The 23,470-nt window shown below is 40.8% G+C and overlaps 2 protein-coding genes and 2 pseudogenes across 2 annotated transcripts; all 4 read right to left on the reverse strand.

Moving 5' to 3' along the window:
- Positions 1-1,313: 1,313 nt before the first annotated feature.
- On the reverse strand, positions 1,314-2,201 carry LOC137235778 (uncharacterized). Its single transcript, XM_067758622.1, has one exon. The coding sequence runs from the start codon at positions 2,199-2,201 to the stop codon at positions 1,314-1,316; it is 888 nt and encodes a 295-aa protein (XP_067614723.1).
- A 14,261-nt stretch (positions 2,202-16,462) lies between these two features.
- LOC137235779 (uncharacterized) lies at positions 16,463-17,350 on the reverse strand. The gene has a single exon (XM_067758623.1). It carries the CDS (start codon positions 17,348-17,350, stop codon positions 16,463-16,465), a length of 888 nt encoding a protein of 295 aa, XP_067614724.1.
- Positions 17,351-19,295: 1,945 nt separating this feature from the next.
- On the reverse strand, positions 19,296-21,839 carry LOC137235780 (uncharacterized protein DDB_G0287625-like; annotated as a pseudogene).
- Positions 21,840-22,173: 334 nt separating this feature from the next.
- LOC137235781 (uncharacterized) lies at positions 22,174-23,226 on the reverse strand (annotated as a pseudogene).
- Positions 23,227-23,470: the final 244 nt, after the last annotated feature.

Genomic DNA, 23,470 nt, shown 5'->3' on the forward strand with positions numbered 1-23,470 from the left:
AAAGAGAGATCCTGTCAGTTATTGCCAAACTCTTTGACCCGTTAGGGTGGCTTGCCCCAATGGTCATAGTGGCAAAAATAATTATGCAAAACATTTGGTTAGAAGGTACAGGGTGGGACGAGCCAGTCTCACCAACGAAATTAGAGCGGAGGAAAACCTTCACCCAAGATTACCCGGAGATAGATAGGATTCGAATACCATGTTGGGTACAATTCTCACCAGAAGACGAGGTTGAAATCTACGGCTTCTGTGACGCGTCGGAGAAAGCATATGCAGCAGCCGTGTACATGCGCGTCAAAAAAGAGAATTATGTTTATCACACCTACTTATGGCAAAAACCAGAGTCGCACCAGTGAAGACAATCTCCCTCCCACGTCTGGAACTTTGCGGTGCAGTATTGCTCGCGGAGATGATTGACTCAATCTGTAGGAGCATCAAATTAGGACCAATCACCATTCATCTATGGACTGATTCCAGCATTGTCCTCGCATGGCTACGGAAACCGCCCTGTTCCTGGTCCACCTTTGTCGCACACCGCATCACGAAGATCATCGACATGGTCGGAAGCAAGGACTGGCTACATGTGGATTCAGAATCAAATCCGGCGGATTTAGGAAGCAGAGGCCTACCAGCGGGTGAATTAGTCAACAATTCGTTGTGGTGGCAGGGACCATCTTGGTTGCAAGAGGACAACATCCAATGGCCAGTACAGGAAACGGACTACCATACATCATATGAGGAGAAGAAAGTGAAAGCACAGTCGTATGCCGTCACACAGGCTGAACAAGAAGATATACTCGATCGTTTTTCAGACTTGCCACGAGCTCTAAGAGTCCTATCCTACGTTAGGAGATTTATAAAAAGAACGCATCCTAAAACAAAAACGGTATGCCACGAAAAGTGGTGAATAATCTCAGCCGAGGAGATTAAGGCAACGACTCAAGCACTAATAAAAGTATGTCAGAAAATATCCTACGGTACAGAATACTTGAAATTAAAAAATAGGGAACCTATTGATCGGAAGAGTGAAATCCTGACGGGATATTATCCGCGTCTTTAAAAGGATTGCACCACGAAGGGCAATACAAAAGAATAGTTCATTCGACAAATTTTTCGCCTCGTCCAAAACGAAGATTTTATATTTTTTCTTTATATTTTTTTTCAACATAAAATTTTTTGGCAATAAATAAGTAAAGAACTAAATATTTATTTTAAACGTTTAATCATGACAATGTTTTACATTAAAACATACATACATATTCATATGTACTCGCACCTACATATTTGCATACGAACTAAGTATAATTTGTTAATTATTCATGAATGAATGTTGCCTTTTGTTTGGGTTTAAATTTGATCTCACCAATTTCACGTACAATCGGCTTAATATGCGTACAAATTTTTGGTCGTTGATTAAGTTCCATTGAAGCTTTCGATTTTTTATAATTCAAAATATTCATAGCATTTTGACGTTGTGCGTAGAATAAATCATCATAGGGATTAACTTTTTTATCTGTTATAACTGTATCAGTTCCAGCAATGCTCATTGTTTTGGAAGTATCGCCAACAACTTTGACCTCACCACCATCACCATTACCTGCACCTTTATTGGCATCATCTATAACCATTCTTTGCACTACATTACGTAATTCCTCGCGTATCACTTCTGTATTAATTTTAAATTTCTTAGCTTGCAAATGACGCAATTTTGGTACCGTTTGTAGTACCGTTGAAATACGTTCCTCATTTAACATTTCCACAGTTACTTCGATCTCTTGATTGTCGTTATCGTCGTCGTCCGGCAAAGATTCTGCACTGGTTGTTGAGCTCTTACCATTACCGATACGTGATTTATCTTTTAAGCAACGTTCGATTAAAGCATCGATCTCTTCTTTGCGTATAAATTGATCGGTAACGCGTAATTCTTTTAAAATATTTTGAACTTCTTCGCGCACCAAACTTGTTATTGAGTAATTATTGTAGAAGTTCTTTTCCGAAAGGCTTGTGCTCGAGTGTGAGCCATTAAAATCCATCATTGTTTTAAAGATTTGTTGTGTCAATGGTATCAAACGTAATTGACTATTCCTTGGCGTACGATGATCTTTCGCTAAGCTAATTAAAGATCCTGCGTAGTTTAGCTCTATTTGTTGTTGCTGTTGCTTGGGTAGCTTTTGCTTTGCAGAATGGAAATCCCTTTCCATATACTAAATAATTCGCACGTTAATCTCGCTTTTATTGTTTGTCGTCCTTTTTGTTAATATAATTAATTGATTTTTTTCCCCTAGATTTTTAAATTTTTGTCACACTTTAAATTTAGCTTTTCAAACTTTATTGACAAATGACTTTAAAATTTTATAAACACACGTTCGAGATTTGAAATTTATTTCCTTTTCTAACGTAAAATTCAAAGCTATATTTCTAAACGTATGGTAAAAACTACTGCGATCGTATTAGAAATCAAAGGCAGTTCCATTGTAAATTTTACGCACAGTTCTCGACTCAGTTTCAAAAACAACTTTAGATTATTTAATTCAAATTTTAAAGGGAGATAATCCTTGCCAATTTATGTATACGGAATATATATGGCGTTTTTGTTGTTATTAAAACAATAGTTTTATTTATATTAAAGCTTTTATCATTTTTTTTTTAACTTTGAAAAAACTCCGAACACTATTCCTTCATTATATGACATTCGACTGCCTAGTCCACTGCCTTCCACTCTATTCGCAACATAACCTCTACTTAAGCTGCCAAACTATATAGTAAACAATGGGCAGTTCTGTATGATAGACAACCCTCTAAATTATGCATGCAGAACTTGTCAGAATAACGGAAAACGTCAACGGGATGAGAACACCTGAAAATTAATTCCATCATGGCGTCTATCCATGATTCAATTACTAGATTTTTGTTCTCCAATTAAGAGAGAGTTTTGACACTCCCAAATTGAAAAATCTGGACGGGTTGGTTTTACGAAGTAAGGAAAACGGGGAATAATTCAATCCCCTTCAGTGAAATTGTAGTAGACAAGTATCTTTGGTAGTATATTAGTAGTGATAATAAATTTGTAAATGCCAAAAGTTTTTGGGGAAATAATTAATAATAATTAATAATTAATTTTCGTGACAAATCCTGAATTGGGAAAATTTTGAAAAATATTTTGAGATAGCATGATTTTGAACAAGCAGCCGACTACTCAGCAGCCGCAATGAACTGACAAAAACAAAAATAAAAGAAAATGGCTTATTGTCTTAGAACTTTATACCTACCTTGACTTTGACAGAAGAGTTAAGCTTTTGTTCGGTCCTGCTACACAGGGAGTATTCACCTTTTTATTCTGAAATTTCGGAAAGCTCTTTTCCGTTAAGTATTCATGGAAGCGTTCCGGATAAAGCGTTAATTTAGAATATTCGTAATACGTTCATTTGATACTACTTCACGAGGTCGAATATGCATAATATTCCAAATATAAGCCGATTCTCCAAATTCTAAAATGGATACGAATGTTCCAAACATACGGAATTAATAGAACAGAAGGTCGACTTTTAATACGCGCCCAAAAATATTTAGAGAAGTGTCAAAAGAGGCGTATTGACCTCGATAACAATAATTCGAAGGCGGTAATCAAAATTTTAGCTCGTTAAAAAAATATTGACGAAAAACCGAAAAATGTCCCCGGGTTGGATTTGCGGCCTCGCGTCGGTTGGGTGGGCTTTGGAGGGTATTAATCCGTTGCGTATTATTATTATTTCGATGCACACTCAGATAAAAACACTTTAAAGGCTTAACTACAAGAAATACGGTTGTATCTGAAATTTTCTTCCCATAAGCTTTAAATTCCCCTTTTAAGATTGCGGGATAAAAGCTGAAGAATTAATTTAAATTGTATTTTGACCTTGTGACCCACAATGACACTGTCAAGGCCACCAATCATTCCTTATGAATCTAAAAAATCTGTATGTGATGCAATGAATTCCTATGCAGTGATTTTTTTAAACATACTCCTTTTGTGTGAATGAAGAATTACATACAAACTGGTTTATCTGAACATAAGCATAGAGATACAATACTTGTTTTAGTAGTTATTAACATTTCAATGAACTTTATTATGAAGCAACGTTTTCCATTTTATTATTCTGTTTATTGTCTTTTTAAATAGTTCAACCCTTATGATTACATTCATAAATATAAAGAGAAAACAAATTAACAAAAGAAATCGAGACAATTACTACCCATCGAAGCTGTGCTGTCTTCTTCTCAGTATGCCTAGTCTCTAGTAATCAACGAGTTTCTTTAGCTTTGGTGGTGCAGATATTACGTGAGTAGTATAAACCAACCATTTTCAACATTTTCCATTTTTACTAAGTTGCGATTTTGTCATTGTAATTAATATTCGCAAATTAATAGTTTCCATAAATGTGAATTTACCAAGAGTGAATTGTCGATTTCATTAATTTTGCTCTTTAATCAATATAACTTTTTCTGAAGCTTTAACGCGCTCATCCATGCGCATTTGGATTAATAACATTAGAATTGTACGCTTTGAATTGCGAGTATACTGTGATATAATTAGCTTTCCTGACGAACGGGAAGTCTGTGAGTGCTTCACCTGCATGAACAAATATTGTGAAATATTTATCTTTTATAAATAAATTGTAACTACTCGGTATTAATTCTTCTCTTTTTATTTCTTATATTTGCGTGCGATAGCGCCCTACGACACGGGTGCCACATTCCTTCCGCAAACAGAATATTTTAAAAGGGAGTGGGCCTTAGTTCTATAGGTGGATGCCTTTTCCCAATATCGTTATAAAGGTGGACCAGGATTAACTCTAGAATGCTTTTGTACAATATGAGGATCAAACGAAAGGTGTTAATAAGTATTTTAAAAGGGAATGGGCCTTAGTTCTATGGGTGGACGCCTTTTCGGGATATCACCATAAACGTGGACCAGGGGTGACTCTAGAATGCTTTTGTACAAATTGGGAATCAAACGAAAGGTGCGAATAAGTATTTTAAAAGGGAATGGGCCTTAGTTCTATGGGTGGACGCCTTTTCGGGATATCAACATAAACGTGGACCAGGGGTGACTCTAGAATGCGTTTGTACAATATGAATATCAAATGAAAAGTGTTAATGAGTATTTTAAAAGGGAGTGGGCCTTAGTTATATAGGTGGACGCCTTTTCGAGGTACCGCCATAAAGGTGGACCAGGGGTGACTCTAGAATTTTTTTGTACGATATGAGTATCAAATGAAAGGTGTTAATGAGTATTTTAAAAGGGAGTGGGTCTTAAATCTATAAATGGATGCCTTTTCGAGATATCGCCATAAACGTGGACAAGGGGTGACTCTAGAATTCGTTTGTACAATATCGGTATCAAACGAAAGGTGTTGATGAGTATTTTAAAACGGAGTGCGCCTTATTTCTATAGGTGGACGCCTTTTCGAGATATCACCATAAAGGTGGATGCGGGGTGACTCTACGCTTCCCAAGGCAGTCGGTTCTATGTACCGGAGCGACTCGGAATTTTTCCCGACCAAGGATTGTCATTTCAGTGTAACCCCATTTAATTTGTTGCGTCCCTCCCACAAATTGTCATCCTCCCAGCAGCTCCTTGCAGCAGGACTTCTCCATATTCTCTTGCTCCGGGAAGGTATCGAATCCAATCCGGGTCCGTCTCCTGACCCCGGTCCTGAGAAATGGTTTTGCTACATCTGCCGGAAAGGAATCTTTTTAGGATGGTCATACTCTGTTCAGTGTGTCTCGTGTAAGGGATGGTTGCATCGGACAGGTTGTTCTGGGCTTGATCCCAAAACCCGACGTCCACGTAGCTTTTATAAATCTTTTGTGGCTCCTTGCTGTTCACGCCCAAGGGCGTCCCGTAGTCTACGTCTAAGCGTCCTCTACTATCTTCCAGCAGCCCCGCTGCTCTGCAAGCCACAACAAGTACCCGCTGCTGCTCGCACCCCACGGCGCCAACAACTCAAACAGCTGCTACCATTCATAACTACAATCTTCGTAGTAGAGTCGGAAGCAATGCTGAGCAACAGCCCCTGCCCCCGTCTTCTCCTCCCCCCTCTTTTCCGGCAGCAATCGTGTAGTCCCTACCTCCGTTTGCACCGTTTGCCAGCACAGAATATATATGTTTGCGACATCCGCCCTATGCAGCTCCTGCCTGGGTTGGTGCCACTTTCCTAGATGTTCTGGTCTCTGCGACGGCAACCCCCCGACGGATTTCATCGCGCCATGTTGCCAGGTCGCAAACCCGGGTACCCCAATGCTTGCCCAAGGACGCCCAGTCCCAGGGCCACAACAGAAATTGTGTCCTGGCCTTCCTCAACCCAGGCGTAGTCACCCGTCACTTACCCCCAAAGTGGCGACGTCTCCCCCCATGCACTTCAGAATTCTGCAGTTAAACTGTAATGGACTAACTGGGAAGATTACGGAGATAGTCAATTTCATGAAGCGGGACAACATCCGCATTGCTGCGATTCAAGAGACTAAACTCACAGCACGATCTGCATTGCAGACCTGCTCTGGGTATAATGTCCACAAAAAAGATCGCGAGAGCGGAAATGGAGGCGCCCTCGCGTTATAATACATACACTCTGTGCAATATCACACATTTAATCCTGGCATAGACCGCAGGGACAATGTCTTAGAACGTCAAGGCCTATCTGTCCGGTCAGGCGATGCAAACCTCGAAATCATCAACATCTACATCCCCCCTGCCACCTGTTGCCCCAGTGGATACCGCCCTAATATCAGAGCCTTACTCACTGGCAACAATAGCATTATCTTAGGCGATTTCAATGCCCATCATGATCTATGGCATTAAAATTTGCGGGCGGACAGTAGGGGTGAGATGTTGGCGGATCAAATAGAAGACACGACGTTCTACACAACAAACGGAGATGCCCCCTCACGCATGGTAGGAAGCTGTCACAGCTCGCCTGATATCTCAATCGTGAGCGCAGAACTCGTAAACTGCGTCAACTGGCAGCCGATGGTAACAGTGGCATCCGACCACCTGCCTATACTTATTTCGCTCGAGCGTACCGCCGATTTCATCGTCACCGAAAAACGCACTTTCATAAACTTTAAAAAAGGAAAGTGTTAAGAATATAAATCTATTACAGACCACCTCTTTGCTGCCCTCCCTATCCCGACTGATGGCCGCCAAGGGAAGCGTGCCTTCCGCAAGGTCATTGAATCCGCCTCGGCACGTTTCATTCCCGCCGGGAGAATTCCCGAAATCCGGCCCACTTCTCGGCGGAGGTCGCAAACTTAGCGAGAGAACGTGACGTTATAAGGTAGCTTGATCCAGGCGACCCCCAAATAAGGGATATAAACCAACGCATCAGATTGCTTGTGGATGAACAAAAGGGGGCGAAATGGGAGGAGCACCTAAGAGGTTGTAACCTCTCTACCGGTGTGGGTAAACTTTGGTCCACTGTAAAGTCCCTATCGAATCCGACTAAGCACAAAGACAAAGTTTCCATCGCCTTTGGCGACAAAGTGCTGTCGGATGCGAAAAAATGCGCGAGCGCTTTCTGCCGACAATATAATGCATTCTTCGGTCGACAAAGATAGACGGAGGGCCAACAGACACGCACATAAACACAAATTCAGCGCGTCACCAATCACTATCACCGCTAAAGAGGTTGAGGACGACATTGGTCGCGCTAAACCATCCAAAGCAGTGGGCCCAGACGGCATAGCCATGCCGATGCTTAAAAGCCTAGGGAAAGAGGGTTTCAAATATTTAGCGCAGGTCTTCAACCTGTCTCTTGCCACCTTTGTCATACCCAAGAAATGGAAAATGGCAAAGGTGGTCCCGCTACTAAAGCCTGGTAAACCAGCTAACATAGGAGAGTCGTATCGTCCGATATCTCTCCTATCGCCAGTAGCAAAGACGCTCGAAGCCATTTTGCTCCCTTATTTCCAAGCAAATTTGCAGCTAGCCTCTCATCACCATGGCTTCAGAAAACTCAATAGCACTACCTCCGCGCTAAATGCCATTAGCACCCAGATAAATTGCGGTTTAAATCAAAACCCCCACCATAAAACAGTACTCGTCGCGCTAGACCTATCAAAAGCTTTTGATACGGTCAACCATGGCTCGTTACTGCAAGACCTGGAAGGGTCTACCCTTCCCCCATGTCTTAAAAGGTGGACCGCAAATTATCTGGGTGGTCGGCAGGCATCGGTGCAATTTAGAAACAAAACATCAAAACCAAGGAGAATTAAACAAGGGGTGCCACAGGGTGGTGTACTATTCCCTCTTTTGTTTAATTTCTACATATCTAAGCTACCTTCACCATCGGAAAGAGTCACAATCGTTTCCTACGCCGAATACTGCACAGTAATGGCCACAGGCCCAGGCCCACAGATCGATGAGTTATGCAATAAATTAAACGGCTACCTCCCTGATCTCTCCAGTTTTTTCGCCTCGCGAAACCTGGCATTATCACCGACTAAATCTTCCGCGACCTTATTTACAACATGGACGTCCCAAATGTCGACCATTTTGAACATCCACGTCGATGGCTCTACGCTACCGACTGTCCTACACCCCAAAATCTTGGGTGTGACGTTTGATCAGGATCTACATTTTGGTTGCACGCAGCCGCAATTGTTCCGAGAATTCAGAGTCGTAACAAAATCCTCAAATCCCTTGCTGGCAGTACCTGGGGAAAAGATAAAGAAACGCTCATGACTACATGCAAAGCAATTAACCAGCCGATTACATGCTACGCGTCACCCATATTTAATTTAATTTAATTTATTTGGATTAAAGTCGACACAGACACAATGCGGTCGACTACTAAGATATATAAAACATAAAATTAATGTTATAATTAAAAATATTTAAATTCAACCATACATAGGAAAGAAAGTACAAAATATCAGGCCAGACGTGACAGTATTGAATTATGCAACTCGGAAAACGAACATTCAAAACTGATGCAGTTATACAAGTTGTTGTAGTGCGAACACCAACTTCGCAGTGGATTATTTTTGGCAAAATTTTGCCGCCAAAGTGGTAAATAAAAAGGCACAAAGTGCCTGGACGTTCTACCAGGAACAGCAAAATTTAGTCGACTAACAAGATCAGATGAGTCAATCTCGCCCATAATGAGCTTGTGAATGAACATTACCCCGAGTAAAGTTCTTCGATTTTCTAAAGTTGGCAGATTTATAAGGAGAAGCCTATTTCTATATGGTGGCAAATGCACACTAGAATCCCAGTTAAGACCACGTAGTGCAAATATAATGAATTGCTTCTGTACTGACTCAATACGCTTTATAAAGTTTTGATACCCTGGGCACCAGACACACGAACAATACTCTAAGATTGGTCGTACCAACGATGTGTAGAGGGTCTTAGTCAGATACGGATCATTAAACTCCTTAGCCCATCGCTTCACAAAACCGAGTATACCCGTTGCTTTGCTTACCATTGATGAGATATGCGTATTAAAAGTCAGTTTAGGATCAAAAAGAACGCCTAGATCACTTACGACAGATATACGCTCCAAAGGCGTGCTGTTTAACGTATACGATGTCAAACTTGGCTTCACTCGGTGAAATGTCATTAGTTTACACTTCGAGCAATTCAAAACTAGTAAATTTGCAGTACACCAACATTGAAATGAGTCCAAGTCTGCCTGAAGAAACTCCACACGGGAAGACTCCGAAGGCCAAGCCTAAAAATTACCCCCAAGCCTAAAAATTACCCCCTGGAAGAAGCTACAGGCCTGCCAAAATACTGCTCTCAGAATTGCCACGGGCTGTCTTCTTATTTCCCCAGAACACCATCTGCATAATGAGGCGAGAATACTCCCCATCAGGGAAAGAAACGAGATGTTGACCAAACAGTTCCTGTTGTATACCCAGAAACCTGGGCATCCCAACAGACATCTGATTGATGAGCCAGCACCCACTAGGGGCTTAAGGAGTCATCTCCGTAAGCATTTTGAGGAAATACGGCACCTGAGAACCCAGTCGTATGAAGCGAACACAAGCAGGTCCTTGGTGAACTCCATAAACAGCCGTCGGACCTTTATGCCGGGAATTGCCCGGTGATTCCAATACTCAAAGTAAAGTATCCAAAACTTGCGGAAGAGGAAGGCATACTCCCCAGGGAAACGCGCGTCACTCTGGCTCAACTTCGTTCTGGATACTGTAACAGGTTAAACTCTTACCTATCCCGAATCAACCCCGACATACAAAATGTATGGCCCGCTTGCAATGTGTCCCCACATGACACCAACCATCTCTTTAGTTGTAATGTGGAACCAACGCCTCTAACACCCCTTTCCTTATGGTCCACCCCTGTTGAAACAGCAAGTTTCCTTGGACTCCCGTTAGAGGATATTGATGACAATTTGTGATCGGTCTCATCTGTTAGGTGGGGCGAAGCACTGCTTCAACAACAACAACAACAGGGGTGACTCTAGAATTTGTTTGTACGATATGGGTATCAAACGAAAGGCGATAATGAGCATTTTAAAAGGGAGTGGGCCTTAGTTCTATAGGTGGACGCCTTTTCGAGATATCGCCATAAAGGTGGACCAGGGGTGACTCTATAATGTGTTTGTACGATATGGGTATCCAATTAAAGGTATTAATGAGGGTTTTAAAAGGGAGTGGTGGTAGTTGTATATGTGAAGGCTTTTTCGAGATATCGACCAAAATGTTGACCAGGGTGACCCAGAACATCATTTGTCGGGTACCGCTAATTTATTTATATATGTAATAACACGAGCAGTTACGCTTCCAAGATTCCAAGTGCTTTTGATTTCGCCCTGCAAAACCTTTCAATTTCTTCTATTTAATATGGTAGGTGTTTAGGCCTGACGCCTAAATTCTTATTAATTTGCGCCACCCTAATAGCACCATATTATCGACGACTAGTTCGCCCACATGCATGTATAGGTGTATATGGATAGGGTTATTTTGTCCGCACACATATACATGCATGCCGGTACAACTGTGTGGGGAAGCTTCCCCTTAAAACCGGAGACTTTTTCTACGGTTCAACGGTTGTCCTCGACAAGGCAACCGTCTACTTTTCCAGCGATCGCTGAGCGAACCACAGCTACCACCGTCCGAGGAGGCCGGCCACACATTCTTATAAAAGGTAAATTATTGTTCTAATTTAACTTTCACTATAATAAAGAAATTATTATAACGAGAAATATCTCTCGCCTTTCTTTTTGGTCTCATTTAAATTTTTCCCAAACGCAATTGTGGTGCCTCCACTCCGTTGCCGAGTTTGCGACACACCATAATTGTACATGGTCCTTTCTCCCCGTAAAAAGGAACCAACACCTATATACATCTACAGTTCACATTGCGCAAAATTTTAACAAAATTATCGTGGTGCTTCATATAAAAGAACAAAAAATCAATCTATCCACATCAACGTCGACACATACTGCATTTTATATAAATCTTCGTGGTGATACACTCTTGGTGCTATTGTTGTAGTTTCTTGGTGATACGCACATTACTCAACAAATCTCAAAAAATCATCTTGGTGATACATTACTGGTGGTAACTTGCATCATCCACATACACAACAAACACTCCTTCACGCAGCAGCTACGTAAGTAATATATTTCTTGCCACTTTTTTTTTTGGTTAATTTTGAGGTTAATTTAAATTTAAAAAGTGCTTTCCCCCTACCGCATGTGTCGATCCGGAGTATCCCACGACCACGGCAATTTGATACACAAGAGTACCATAACCCCACTTTTTAAAAGCACCAAATATTTTTCTTGAAAGCAACTACACGGACTCAGCACGTATATCCACTCACGAACACAATAATTTAGTTCAAACATTTTGGCACTGGTAATTTTCACTAGTCCGAGACGGTTTATTATATCGCGCACTCTGCACTTTGCTCCTTATCTGAGCCACAACCCCTTACAAATAAATTAATACACACACCGATACATACATACATACATATAAATTTACGTGCGGGTGGCAAGTAAGCCACATTGTTGTGTTTTATTCTTTTCGTGGGAAAATCAGACGATTCGGCCAAGTCTGATCCAAACAAAAAAACGCGTCCTCAACACAAATTAATCATACAGACACATAAATATATATACGTCTGGGTGGCGAGTAGATCCATTTTGTTCAAAGAATTAGATTGGTTTTTTAGTTGGGTAGGAATAATTTGTTGAAAAAATGGAAAATTATGTCCGGTCAGCTGAGGTAATTACAGAGTTTGAGAAACAGTACAGCCTTATTCCAAAGGAACATCATAATAAGCACACTCTTGCGATACAGCAAGAAGAGTTGCACTCCTTATGGAAGCAGGTTAAGTCTGTGTTTGACTCACTGATGGGATCAGACGATGTCGACGCAAATGATGTGTTGGCCATCCGGAAAAAGCATATGACTACCTACTCAATATATATGCGATGCTCATCCACAATATCTGCTGAGGCAGAGAAATTTAAAAAAGTAGAAAATAGTGCCATCCCTGAGCAAGCACCCCCAGCCGCACCTCGCGGGCATAAGATCCGCCTCCCTCCTTGCGACACGGAGATTTTCAAAGGTGATTATTTATCATGGCCAACCTTTCGTGACCTGTTGACGGCCATATACATAAATAATTCCGACCTACAGGGGGTGGAAAAACTATTCCATCTGAACAACAAGACACAGGGCGAGGCCAAAGATATTGTAAAAAATGGCCTCTAACAAATGATAGGTTCGATATGGCCTGGAAAAACCTGTGCGAAAGGTATGAAAAGAAGCGTATATTAGTCAACACGCAATTGCAAATTCTTTTTAATTTAAAGAAGGTAGAGAGTGAGTGTGGGAGCGCGTTAAAGAAATTACATAGCGATATAAACAATTGTCTATCGTCCCTCAAGTGTCACACATCTAATTGGGATGCAATACTAACATATTTGTGTTCGACAAAGTTACCGGAAAGTACCCCGGCTCTATGGGAACAAAGCATAGACCATAAAATGGACACATCTAAATGGGAAGATATGGACAAATGTCTATCAAATAAGTTTCAGACACTGGAAACAGTGTCTGGTTTCACCGGCACTAACGCCCAAAAGGGACAAAAGCCAGCGAATACTCGGCATACAACCGAAACCCCCATAAAAAGACTTAGTGCCTTCCAAACGAAGGTATCAAAACCTACTTCAAAATCGACAGCAAGGGTTTTTTGTAAAATGTGCAAAGCTGAACACAGGTTAAGGAATTGTCCCCGATTCTGTGATCTGACCCCAGTGGAGAGAATCAACTTTATCAAATCCACGGAGGGATGCCTGAACTGCTTATCCCCAGGACACACAGTGACGAGGTGCTCCAGTTCGTACAACTGTGCCAAATGCCATTCTCGTCACCACACGCTCCTGCATGCGGATACAGTTCAGCAAACTACGAGGCGCAAACCTTTTAAAGATACGGATAATATCCCGTCAACTTCAGCACAAGCACAAAGAAGACAGGAATCAGGGCAACCAAATTCTTCTGCGAACCAGAATGTAAAATCCTGTCATGCTCATTCCAGCACAGGCATGCTATTAGGAACTGCTCGCGTACACATCCACCATAATGGTACCGACTTCTCAGCGCGGGCATTAATTAATTCAGGGTCTGAATGTTCCTTCATGACAGAAAGACTCAAACGCACAATCAATTTGCCGGCAAGGAAAATGCATGCCGATGTTTCAGGCATCGCCAATGCAGTATCTGCTCAAGTTAAAGAGGCATTCACCATCGAGCTACGTTCACCAGTGGATCCATGCTTCAGCTTGACTACTCCTGTTCTAAATTTAGCCAAACTAGCTGGGAATCTGCCATCCTGCCATATCGAAACAATGACTATGCAGGCATTCCCAGACTTAGTTTTGGCAGACAAGAGGTTCTACGTCAATGAAGATGTAGACCTCATACTTGGTGGAGATATATATCCCCAAATTATACTAAGCGGTCTAAAAAAGAAGGTACTTAATACACTTCTGGCCCAAGAGACAGTGTTCGGTTGGATACTAACCAGTCGTATTGAAGCACCGAATCCAACGAAGAGCATCGTGTCATTTTACAACGAGGTCGCGTTGGACAACCAACTAAAAGCCTTTTGGGAGTTGGAAAATGTACCGAAAATTAAAAGCCCTAGCGACGATGACAGATATTGTGAAAAATTATATAGAGGAACCACAAAGAGAAATGAGGATGGAAGATATGTCGTTTCACTCCCATTTAGAAGGGAATACCCGGAAGAACGAAAATTAGCAGGGTCCCTTAAACGCGCATGCTCGCAATTCTATCGAAATGAAACGCGGTTAACGAAAAATCCGGAGTTAGGGAATGAATACATAAGGGTACTTTCAGAATACCAGACGCTCGGACATATGCACAAAATTAAGGGCACAGTCGCAGCAGATGACCGTGATAATTATTTCCTGCCCCATCAAGCCGTGGTAAAGGCGGAAAGCACAACTACTAAAGTCCGGGTCGTTTTAAACGCTTCAAGTCCGACTGCTAATGGTACAAGTCTGAACGACGTTTTGCTCCCAGGCCCGGTACTCCAAGCAGATCTCCCGACTTTCATCATTCGTTGGAGACTTTATCGCTATGTCTTCAACAGTGATATAGAGAAAATGTATAGGCAGATTTGGATGAACGATAATCATACCAAATTTCAACGAATTATTTTTCGAAAAGACATGAACGAACCAATAGGTCTCTACGAATTAAAAACGGTAACTTTCGGAGTTAATTGTGCCCCTTACCTTGCTATAAGAACGCTGTTACAGCTGACGACGTACAAAGTTCCCATCCCACTGCATCAAACATACTCCGGGAATGTGTGTATGTAGATGACGTCCTCGCAAGAGGACACAACCTCACCTCCACCATTATGGCAAGAAACGAAATTCGACAGGTTTTACATTCGGCAGGGTTCATATTACGAAAGTGGACCTCAAACTCGGAGGAGGTTTTCAAAGACATCCCGAAATCGGATCTGCTCAGCGAGGACTTCTTAGCCTTTGAAGACACCAGCACCGTGAAAGCATAAGGTATAAGGTGGAACGCACATGCTGACTTATTTTATTTCAAAGCGGAATCAATAGACAACCCTAACATGCTAACAAAAAGAGAGATCCTGTCAGTTATTGCCAAACTCTTTGACCCGTTAGGGTGGCTTGCCCCAATGGTCATAGTGGCAAAAATAATTATGCAAAACATTTGGTTAGAAGGTACAGGGTGGGACGAGCCAGTCTCACCAACGAAATTAGAGCGGAGGAAAACCTTCACCCAAGATTACCCGGAGATAGATAGGATTCGAATACCATGTTGGGTACAATTCTCACCAGAAGACGAGGTTGAAATCTACGGCTTCTGTGACGCGTCGGAGAAAGCATATGCAGCAGCCGTGTACATGCGCGTCAAAAAAGAGAATTATGTTTATCACACCTACTTATGGCAAAAACCAGAGTCGCACCAGTGAAGACAATCTCCCTCCCACGTCTGGAACTTTGCGGTGCAGTATTGCTCGCGGAGATGATTGACTCAATCTGTAGGAGCATCAAATTAGGACCAATCACCATTCATCTATGGACTGATTCCAGCATTGTCCTCGCATGGCTACGGAAACCGCCCTGTTCCTGGTCCACCTTTGTCGCACACCGCATCACGAAGATCATCGACATGGTCGGAAGCAAGGACTGGCTACATGTGGATTCAGAATCAAATCCGGCGGATTTAGGAAGCAGAGGCCTACCAGCGGGTGAATTAGTCAACAATTCGTTGTGGTGGCAGGGACCATCTTGGTTGCAAGAGGACAACATCCAATGGCCAGTACAGGAAACGGACTACCATACATCATATGAGGAGAAGAAAGTGAAAGCACAGTCGTATGCCGTCACACAGGCTGAACAAGAAGATATACTCGATCGTTTTTCAGACTTGCCACGAGCTCTAAGAGTCCTATCCTACGTTAGGAGATTTATAAAAAGAACGCATCCTAAAACAAAAACGGTATGCCACGAAAAGTGGTGAATAATCTCAGCCGAGGAGATTAAGGCAACGACTCAAGCACTAATAAAAGTATGTCAGAAAATATCCTACGGTACAGAATACTTGCAATTAAAAAATAGGGAACCTATTGATCGGAAGAGTGAAATCCTGACGGGATATTATCCGCGTCTTTAAAAGGATTGCACCACGAAGGGCAATACAAAAGAATAGTTCATTCGACAAATTTTTCGCCTCGTCCAAAACGAAGATTTTATATTTTTTCTTTATATTTTTTTTCAACATAAAATTGTTTGGCAATAAATAAGTAAAGAACTAAATATTTATTTTAAACGTTTAATCATGACAATGTTTTACATTAAAACATACATACATATTCATATGTACTCGCACCTACATATTTGCATACGAACTAAGTATAATTTGTTAATTATTCATGAATGAATGTTGCCTTTTGTTTGGGTTTAAATTTGATCTCACCAATTTCACATACAATCGGCTTAATATGCGTACAAATTTTTGGTCGTTGATTAAGTTCCATTGAAGCTTTCGATTTTTTATAATTCAAAATATTCATAGCATTTTGACGTTGTGCGTAGAATAAATCATCATAGGGATTAACTTTTTTATCTGTTATAACTGTATCAGTTCCAGCAATGCTCATTGTTTTGGAAGTATCGCCAACAACTTTGACCTCACCACCATCATCATTACCTGCACCTTTATTGGCATCATCTATAACCATTCTTTGCACTACATTACGTAATTCCTCGCGTATCACTTCTGTATTAATTTTAAATTTCTTAGCTTGCAAATGACGCAATTTTGGTACCGTTTGTAGTACCGTTGAAATACGTTCCTCATTTAACATTTCCACAGTTACTTCGATCTCTTGATTGTCGTTATCGTCGTCGTCCGGCAAGGATTCTGCACTGGTTGTTGAGCTCTTACCATTACCGATACGTGATTTATCTTTTAAGCAACGTTCGATTAAAGCATCGATCTCTTCTTTGCGTATAAATTGATCGGTAACGCGTAATTCTTTTAAAATATTTTGAACTTCTTCGCGCACCAAACTTGTTATTGAGTAATTACTGTAGAAGTTCTTTTCCGAAAGGCTTGTGCTCGAGTGTGAGCCATTAAAATCCATCATTGTTTTAAAGATTTGTTGTGTCAATGGTATCAAACGTAATTGACTATTCCTTGGCGTACGATGATCCTTCGCTAAGCTAATTAAAGATCCTGCGTAGTTTAGCTCTATTTGTTGTTGCTGTTGCTTGGGTAGCTTTTGCTTTGCAGAATGGAAATCCCTTTCCATATACTAAATAATTCGCACGTTAATCTCGCTTTTATTGTTTGTCGTCCTTTTTGTTAATATAATTAATTGATTTTTTTCCCCTAGATTTTTAAATTTTTGTCACACTTTAAATTTAGCTTTTCAAACTTTGATGACAAATGACTTTAAAATTTTATAAACACACGTTCGAGATTTGAAATTTATTTCCTTTTTCTAACGTAAAATTCAAAGCTATATTTCTAAACGTATGGTAAAAACTACAGCGATCGTATTAGAAATCAAAGGCAGTTCCATTGTAACTTTTACCAAGTAGTCACATGCACAGTTCTCGACTCAGTTTCAAAAACACCTTAAATTATTTAATTCAAATTTTAAAGTGAGATAATCCTTGCCAATTTATGTATACAGAATATATATGGCGTTTTTGTTGTTATTAAAACAATAGTTTTATTTATATTAAAGCTTTTATCATTTTTTTTTTTAACTTTGAAAAAACTCCGAACGCCATTCCTTCATTATATGACATTCGACTGCCTAGTCCACTGCCTTCCACTCTATTCGCAACATAACCTCTACTTAAGCTGCCAAACTATATAGTAAACAATGGGCAGTTCTGTATGATAGACAACCCTCTAAATTATGCATGCAGAACTTGTCAGAATAACAGAAAACGTCAACGGGATGAGAACACCTGAATATTAATTCCATCATGGCGTCTATCCATGATTCAATTACTAGATTTTTGTTCTCCAATTATGAGAGAGTTTTGACACTCCCAAATTGAAAAATCTGGACGGGTTGGTTTTACGAAGTAAGGAAAACGGGGAATAATTCAATCCCCTTCAGTGAAATTGTAGTAGACAAGTATCTTTGGTAGTATATTAGTAGTGATAATAAATTTGTAAATGCCAAAAGTTTTTGGGGAAATAATTAATAATAATTAATAATTAATTTTCGTGACAAATCCTGAATTGGGAAAATTTTGAAAAATATTTTGAGATAGCATGATTTTGAACAAGCAGCCGACTACTCAGCAGCCGCAATGAACTGACAAAAACAAAAATAAAAGAAAATGGCTTATTGTCTTAGAACTTTATACCTACCTTGACTTTGACAGAAGAGTTAAGCTTTTGTTCGGTCCTGCTACACAGGGAGTATTCACCTTTTTATTCTGAAATTTCGGAAAGCTCTTTTCCGTTAAGTATTCATGGAAGCGTTCCGGATAAAGCGTTAATTTAGAATATTCGTAATACGTTCATTTGATACTACTTCACGAGGTCGAGTATGCATAATATTCCAAATATAAGCCGATTCTCCAAATTCTAAAATGGATACGAATGTTCCAAACATACGGAATTAATAGAACAGAAGGTCGACTTTTAATACGCGCCCAAAAATATCTAGAGAAGTGTCAAAAGAGGCGTATTGACCTCGATAACAATAATTCGAAGGCGGTAATCAAAATTTTAGCTCGTTAAAAAAATATTGACGAAAAACCGAAAAATGTCCCCGGGTTGCATTTGCGGCCTCGCGTCGGTTGGGTGGGCTTTGGAGGGTATTAATCCGTTGCGTATTATTATTATTTCGATGCACACTCAGATAAAAACACTTTAGAGGCTTAACTACAAGAAATACGGTTGTATCTGAAATTTTCTTCCCATAAGCTTTAAATTCCCCTTTTAAGATTGCGGGATAAAAGCCGAAGAATTAATTTAAATTGTATTTTGACCTTGTGACCCACAATGACACTGTCAAGGCCACCAATCATTCCTTATGAATCTAAAAAATCTGTATGTGATGCAATGAATTCCTATGCAGTGATTTTTTTAAACATACTCCTTTTGTGTGAATGAAGAATTACATACAAACTGGTTTATCTGAACATAAGCATAGAGATACAATACTTGTTTTAGTAGTTATTAACATTTCAATGAACTTTATTATGAAGCAACGTTTTCCATTTTATTATTCTGTTTATTGTCTTTTTAAATAGTTCAACCCTTATGATTACATTCATAAATATAAAGAGAAAACAAATTAACAAAAGAAATCGAGACAATTACTACCCATCGAAGCTGTGCTGTCTTCTTCTCAGTATGCCTAGTCTCTAGTAATCAACGAGTTTCTTTAGCTTTGGTGGTGCAGATATTACAATGCGATTTCGATTCGTATTATTACCAGTGCTAACGCTACTACTGTCAGTAGCAGCTTCATGTCTATTGTTGCCAGTTGCATCAAGTTGATGCCGCTCCTTGCCTCTATCTCTGTCCCTTTCCCTATCACGATCACGTTCCCGTTCGCGCTCCCTGTTCCTATCTCTCTCCCTGTCTCTATCGTGGCTCATTTCTTGAACGTGACCGTCTACTACGGTCCCGATCCCTATCACGATCGCGCTCCCTCTCTCTATCACGATCCCTCTCCCGTTCACGTTCTTCGTAACGTTGTGTGCGTTGTTGACGTGATGCACGCTCGCGACTCGTGTCACGATGCCAACGGGAACGTGATGCACTTCGACGCTGGCATCTAGAAGCGCTTCGACGACCACGCGAACGTGAGCGTCGTTCACCAGCCGCCGCCGCAGACCATTACGTTTGATTATAGGATTGACTGCGACTGCGTGAACGATGGGTGCGATCATGGCTTCTACTTCGTTTTTCTGACCTATGCCGATGAGAATGTTGATGATGTTTTGCCGTTGCTTCTGTTGATTGCTGCTTATCTAACAGCTGTTGTTCACTAGAACCAGTTTGTGTTGGGTTACTTTTTCTGTGGGATTCTTTTCCGTTGCTGTAACCATTGTTGTTGTACCGCTACTACTCGCCGATCTGCTGCGCCTTTGCGATGGTTGATTTGATTTATTTGATTTTGCTCCTCCTGAAGCATCACTGTCCGAATACTTTTCGCTTGTCGGTGTACCATAACGATGGCGCAGTTCCGTTGCCTTCGTCTAAGTTTCAGTGCCATTTCCCGCATTTCATCCTCACGTTCCTGTTGCAATTGGCGTTCACGTTGCCATTTCTCGATTTCAGCACGTTTGTCTGCTTTGTATTGCTTGTTTAGTAAATTTTGCATTTTCCGTTTCAGCCTTTCGCGTAAATTCAAACGAGCGCTGCCTTGAGGCGTTGATAATGATGAGGATGACGTTGACTTTGGTTTCTGTAGCATTAGAAAAACTTGGATTGGTTTTCGCCAGAGCTGTTGTGCTATATTTGCCTGTTTGTTTACCAGTAATTGACATCGATGATGATGGCAAAGGGTTGGAGCGTTCAGAGGTAGTGTCCACATCCATACGTTCTTCACTGTCATTTCCATCACCAGCATCAGACGCTTTCTGTTTTGATATATCTTTATTGTCGGCATTGGTATCAGATTCAGAACCGCTGTTAGAGCTTGAAGAATCATTACCCCTTTTTCGACCGTAGTAACGTTTTAGTGGCGGCGGTGGTGGTTCAACCACTTGTGGTAATATGTTCGTTACATTCGTACTACCAGTTGCGCCAATACCTTGTAAGGATGTTGATGTCAAAACCGATTGTGGATGCGGTGGTGCTGCCTTGGCCGCAACCGCTGTTGTCATGCCTGCAATTCGCGTTGATAGTGGATAGCTAATCATAGACGGTGCTGTAGTAGTAGTAGAAGTTATAACGACACTTGGAGCGCAAACCGGCAGAGCGCTAATAGGGGCTGCTTTGGTTTTTTCGTCTATTGTTGTAGCACCGGTTTCAAGTGTTGTAGCACGAGTTTTCGTTCGCGATCTTGAACGCGTGTGTGTACGGCGGTGATGTTGATCTACAGGCGATTTACGTTGCTTATAATCCAGTTTACGTTGTTGATCGGAATACCTGCTGCTGCTAGAAACTGAGCGAGAGCTACGCCGTCTCGACCGATGTGATGAACTGCTTGTTGAGCGATAACGTCTTTTACGGGATACATCATGTCTACTACCACGTGACCGTGATCTAGACCGTGAACCAGATATGGTGCTTGAGTGTCTGGAGCGCCGTTTTCTTCTTGAACGTGCATATGAACTAGAGCGCATCCTAAAACAAAAACGGTATGCCACGAAAAATCGTGCATAATCTCAGCCGATGAGATTAAGGCAACGACTCAAGCACTAAGAAAACCACTCAGAAAACATCCTGCGGTACAGAATACTTGCAATTAAAAATAGGGAACCTATTGATCGGAAGGGTGAAATCCTGTCACTCAACCCATACATCGACAAAGATGATATTATCGGAACAGGGGGGCGTCTAGGGGCTTCAAAAGACATGTCGTACAACGAGCGTCATCCGATCATCTTGCCTTACAATTGCAGGCTGTCTTGCGTTGCAGTCATGATGTTTCCCTTCATGGCGAGAATCAGCTCATGCTCCGCCTTATTCGAACCCAGTATTAGATTCCGAATATCAAGACAATGATCAGAGCCATCATCCACAATTGCAAAACTTGCATTATTCACAGGAAGCAGACGCAGTCCCAACTTATGGGCACCCTTCCCTGAGAACATACTACTTTTACCCGAGCGTTCACTAATACCGGGGTAGATTTCGAGGGCCTTTCGACACCAAAAGCTACCACGGTAGGGGATGTCGACTGTCCAAAGGCTACGTATGCCTCTTTGTCTGCTTCTCCACTAAGGCCATCCACTTAGAAGCCACTAGTGATCTTAGTACTCCATACTTTCTCGCAGCCTTTGCGCGTTTTATCGCGAGAAGGGGATGTCCGAAAAACATCTACTCCGACAATGGTACGAACTTTGTCGGAGCTTCCAGATCTCTACGATCGAAATTCAAAGGCTTCCTGGCAGAAAGCGGAGACAAAAGAGTCTCCAGGTATAGCCATCAAGCATTAACTTGGCATTTTATTCCCGCCGGCGCTCCACATATGGGCGGCCTGTGGGAAGCGGGAGTGAAGAGCTTCAAAAGCCACTTCAAAAAGGTCGCTTCTTCATGAATGAATGTTGCCTTTTGTTTGGGTTTAAATTTGATCTCACCAATTTCACGTACAATCGGCTTAATATGCGTACAAATTTTTGGTCGTTGATTAAGTTCCATTGCAGCTTTCGATTTTTTATAATTCAAAATATTCATAGCATTTTGACGTTGTGCGTAGAATAAATCATCATAGGGATTAACTTTTTTATCTGTTGTAACTGTATCAGTTCCAGCAATGCTCATTGTTTTGGAAGTATCACCAACAACTTTGACCTCACCACCATCACCATTACCTGCACTTTTATTGGCATCATCTATAACCATTCTTTGCACTACATTACGTAATTCCTCGCGTATCACTTCTGTATTAATTTTAAATTTCCTAGCTTGCAAATGACGCAATTTTGGTACCGTTTGTAGTACCGTTGAAATACGTTCCTCCAAATTGTTGATACGTTGCTCTAATATTTGAAAATTCTCAACAATTAATTTATTCTTATTTGTTTCATTTAACATTTCCAGTTACTTCGATCTCTTGATTGTCGTCATCGTCGTCGTCCGGCAAGGATTCTGCACTGGTTGTTGAGCTCTTACCATTATCGATATGTGATTTTTCTTTTAAGCAACGTTCGATTAAAGCATCGATCTCTTCTTTGCGTATAAATTGATCGGTAACGCATAAATATTTTAAAATATTTTGAACTTCTTCGCGCACCAAACTTGTTATTGAGTAATTATTGTAGAAGTTCTTTTCCGATAGGCTTGTGCTCGAGTGTGGGCCATTAAAATCCATCATTGTTTTAAAGTTTGTTGTGTCAATGGTGTCAAACGTAATTGAATATTTCTTGGCGTACGATGATCGTTCGCTAAGCTAATTAAAGATCCTGCGTAGTTTAGCTCTATTTGTTGTTGCTGTTGCTTGGGTAGCTTTTGCTTTGCAGAATGGAAATCCCTTTCCATATACTAAATAATTCGCACGTTAATCTCGCTTTTATTGTTTGTCGTCCTTTTTGTTAATATAATTAATTGATTTTTTTTCCTAGATTTTTAAATTTTTGTCACACTTTAAATTTAGCTTGTCAAACTTTGATGACAAATGACTTTAAAATTTTATAAACACACGTTCGAGATTTCAAATTTATTTCCTTTTTCTATCGTAAAATTCAAAGCTATATTTCTAAACGTATGGTAAAAACTACTACGA

Source organism: Eurosta solidaginis, unplaced genomic scaffold (assembly GCF_040869045.1).
Source record: "Eurosta solidaginis isolate ZX-2024a unplaced genomic scaffold, ASM4086904v1 ctg00001068.1, whole genome shotgun sequence".
NCBI classification, from domain to species: domain Eukaryota; kingdom Metazoa; phylum Arthropoda; class Insecta; order Diptera; family Tephritidae; genus Eurosta; species Eurosta solidaginis.

Bases quoted from the DNA above. Each gene is read 5' to 3' on its own strand.
- LOC137235778 (XM_067758622.1), bottom strand. From the start codon at position 2,201: ATGGAAAGGGATTTCCATTCTGCAAAGCAAAAGCTACCCAAGCAACAG.
- LOC137235779 (XM_067758623.1), bottom strand. From the start codon at position 17,350: ATGGAAAGGGATTTCCATTCTGCAAAGCAAAAGCTACCCAAGCAACAG.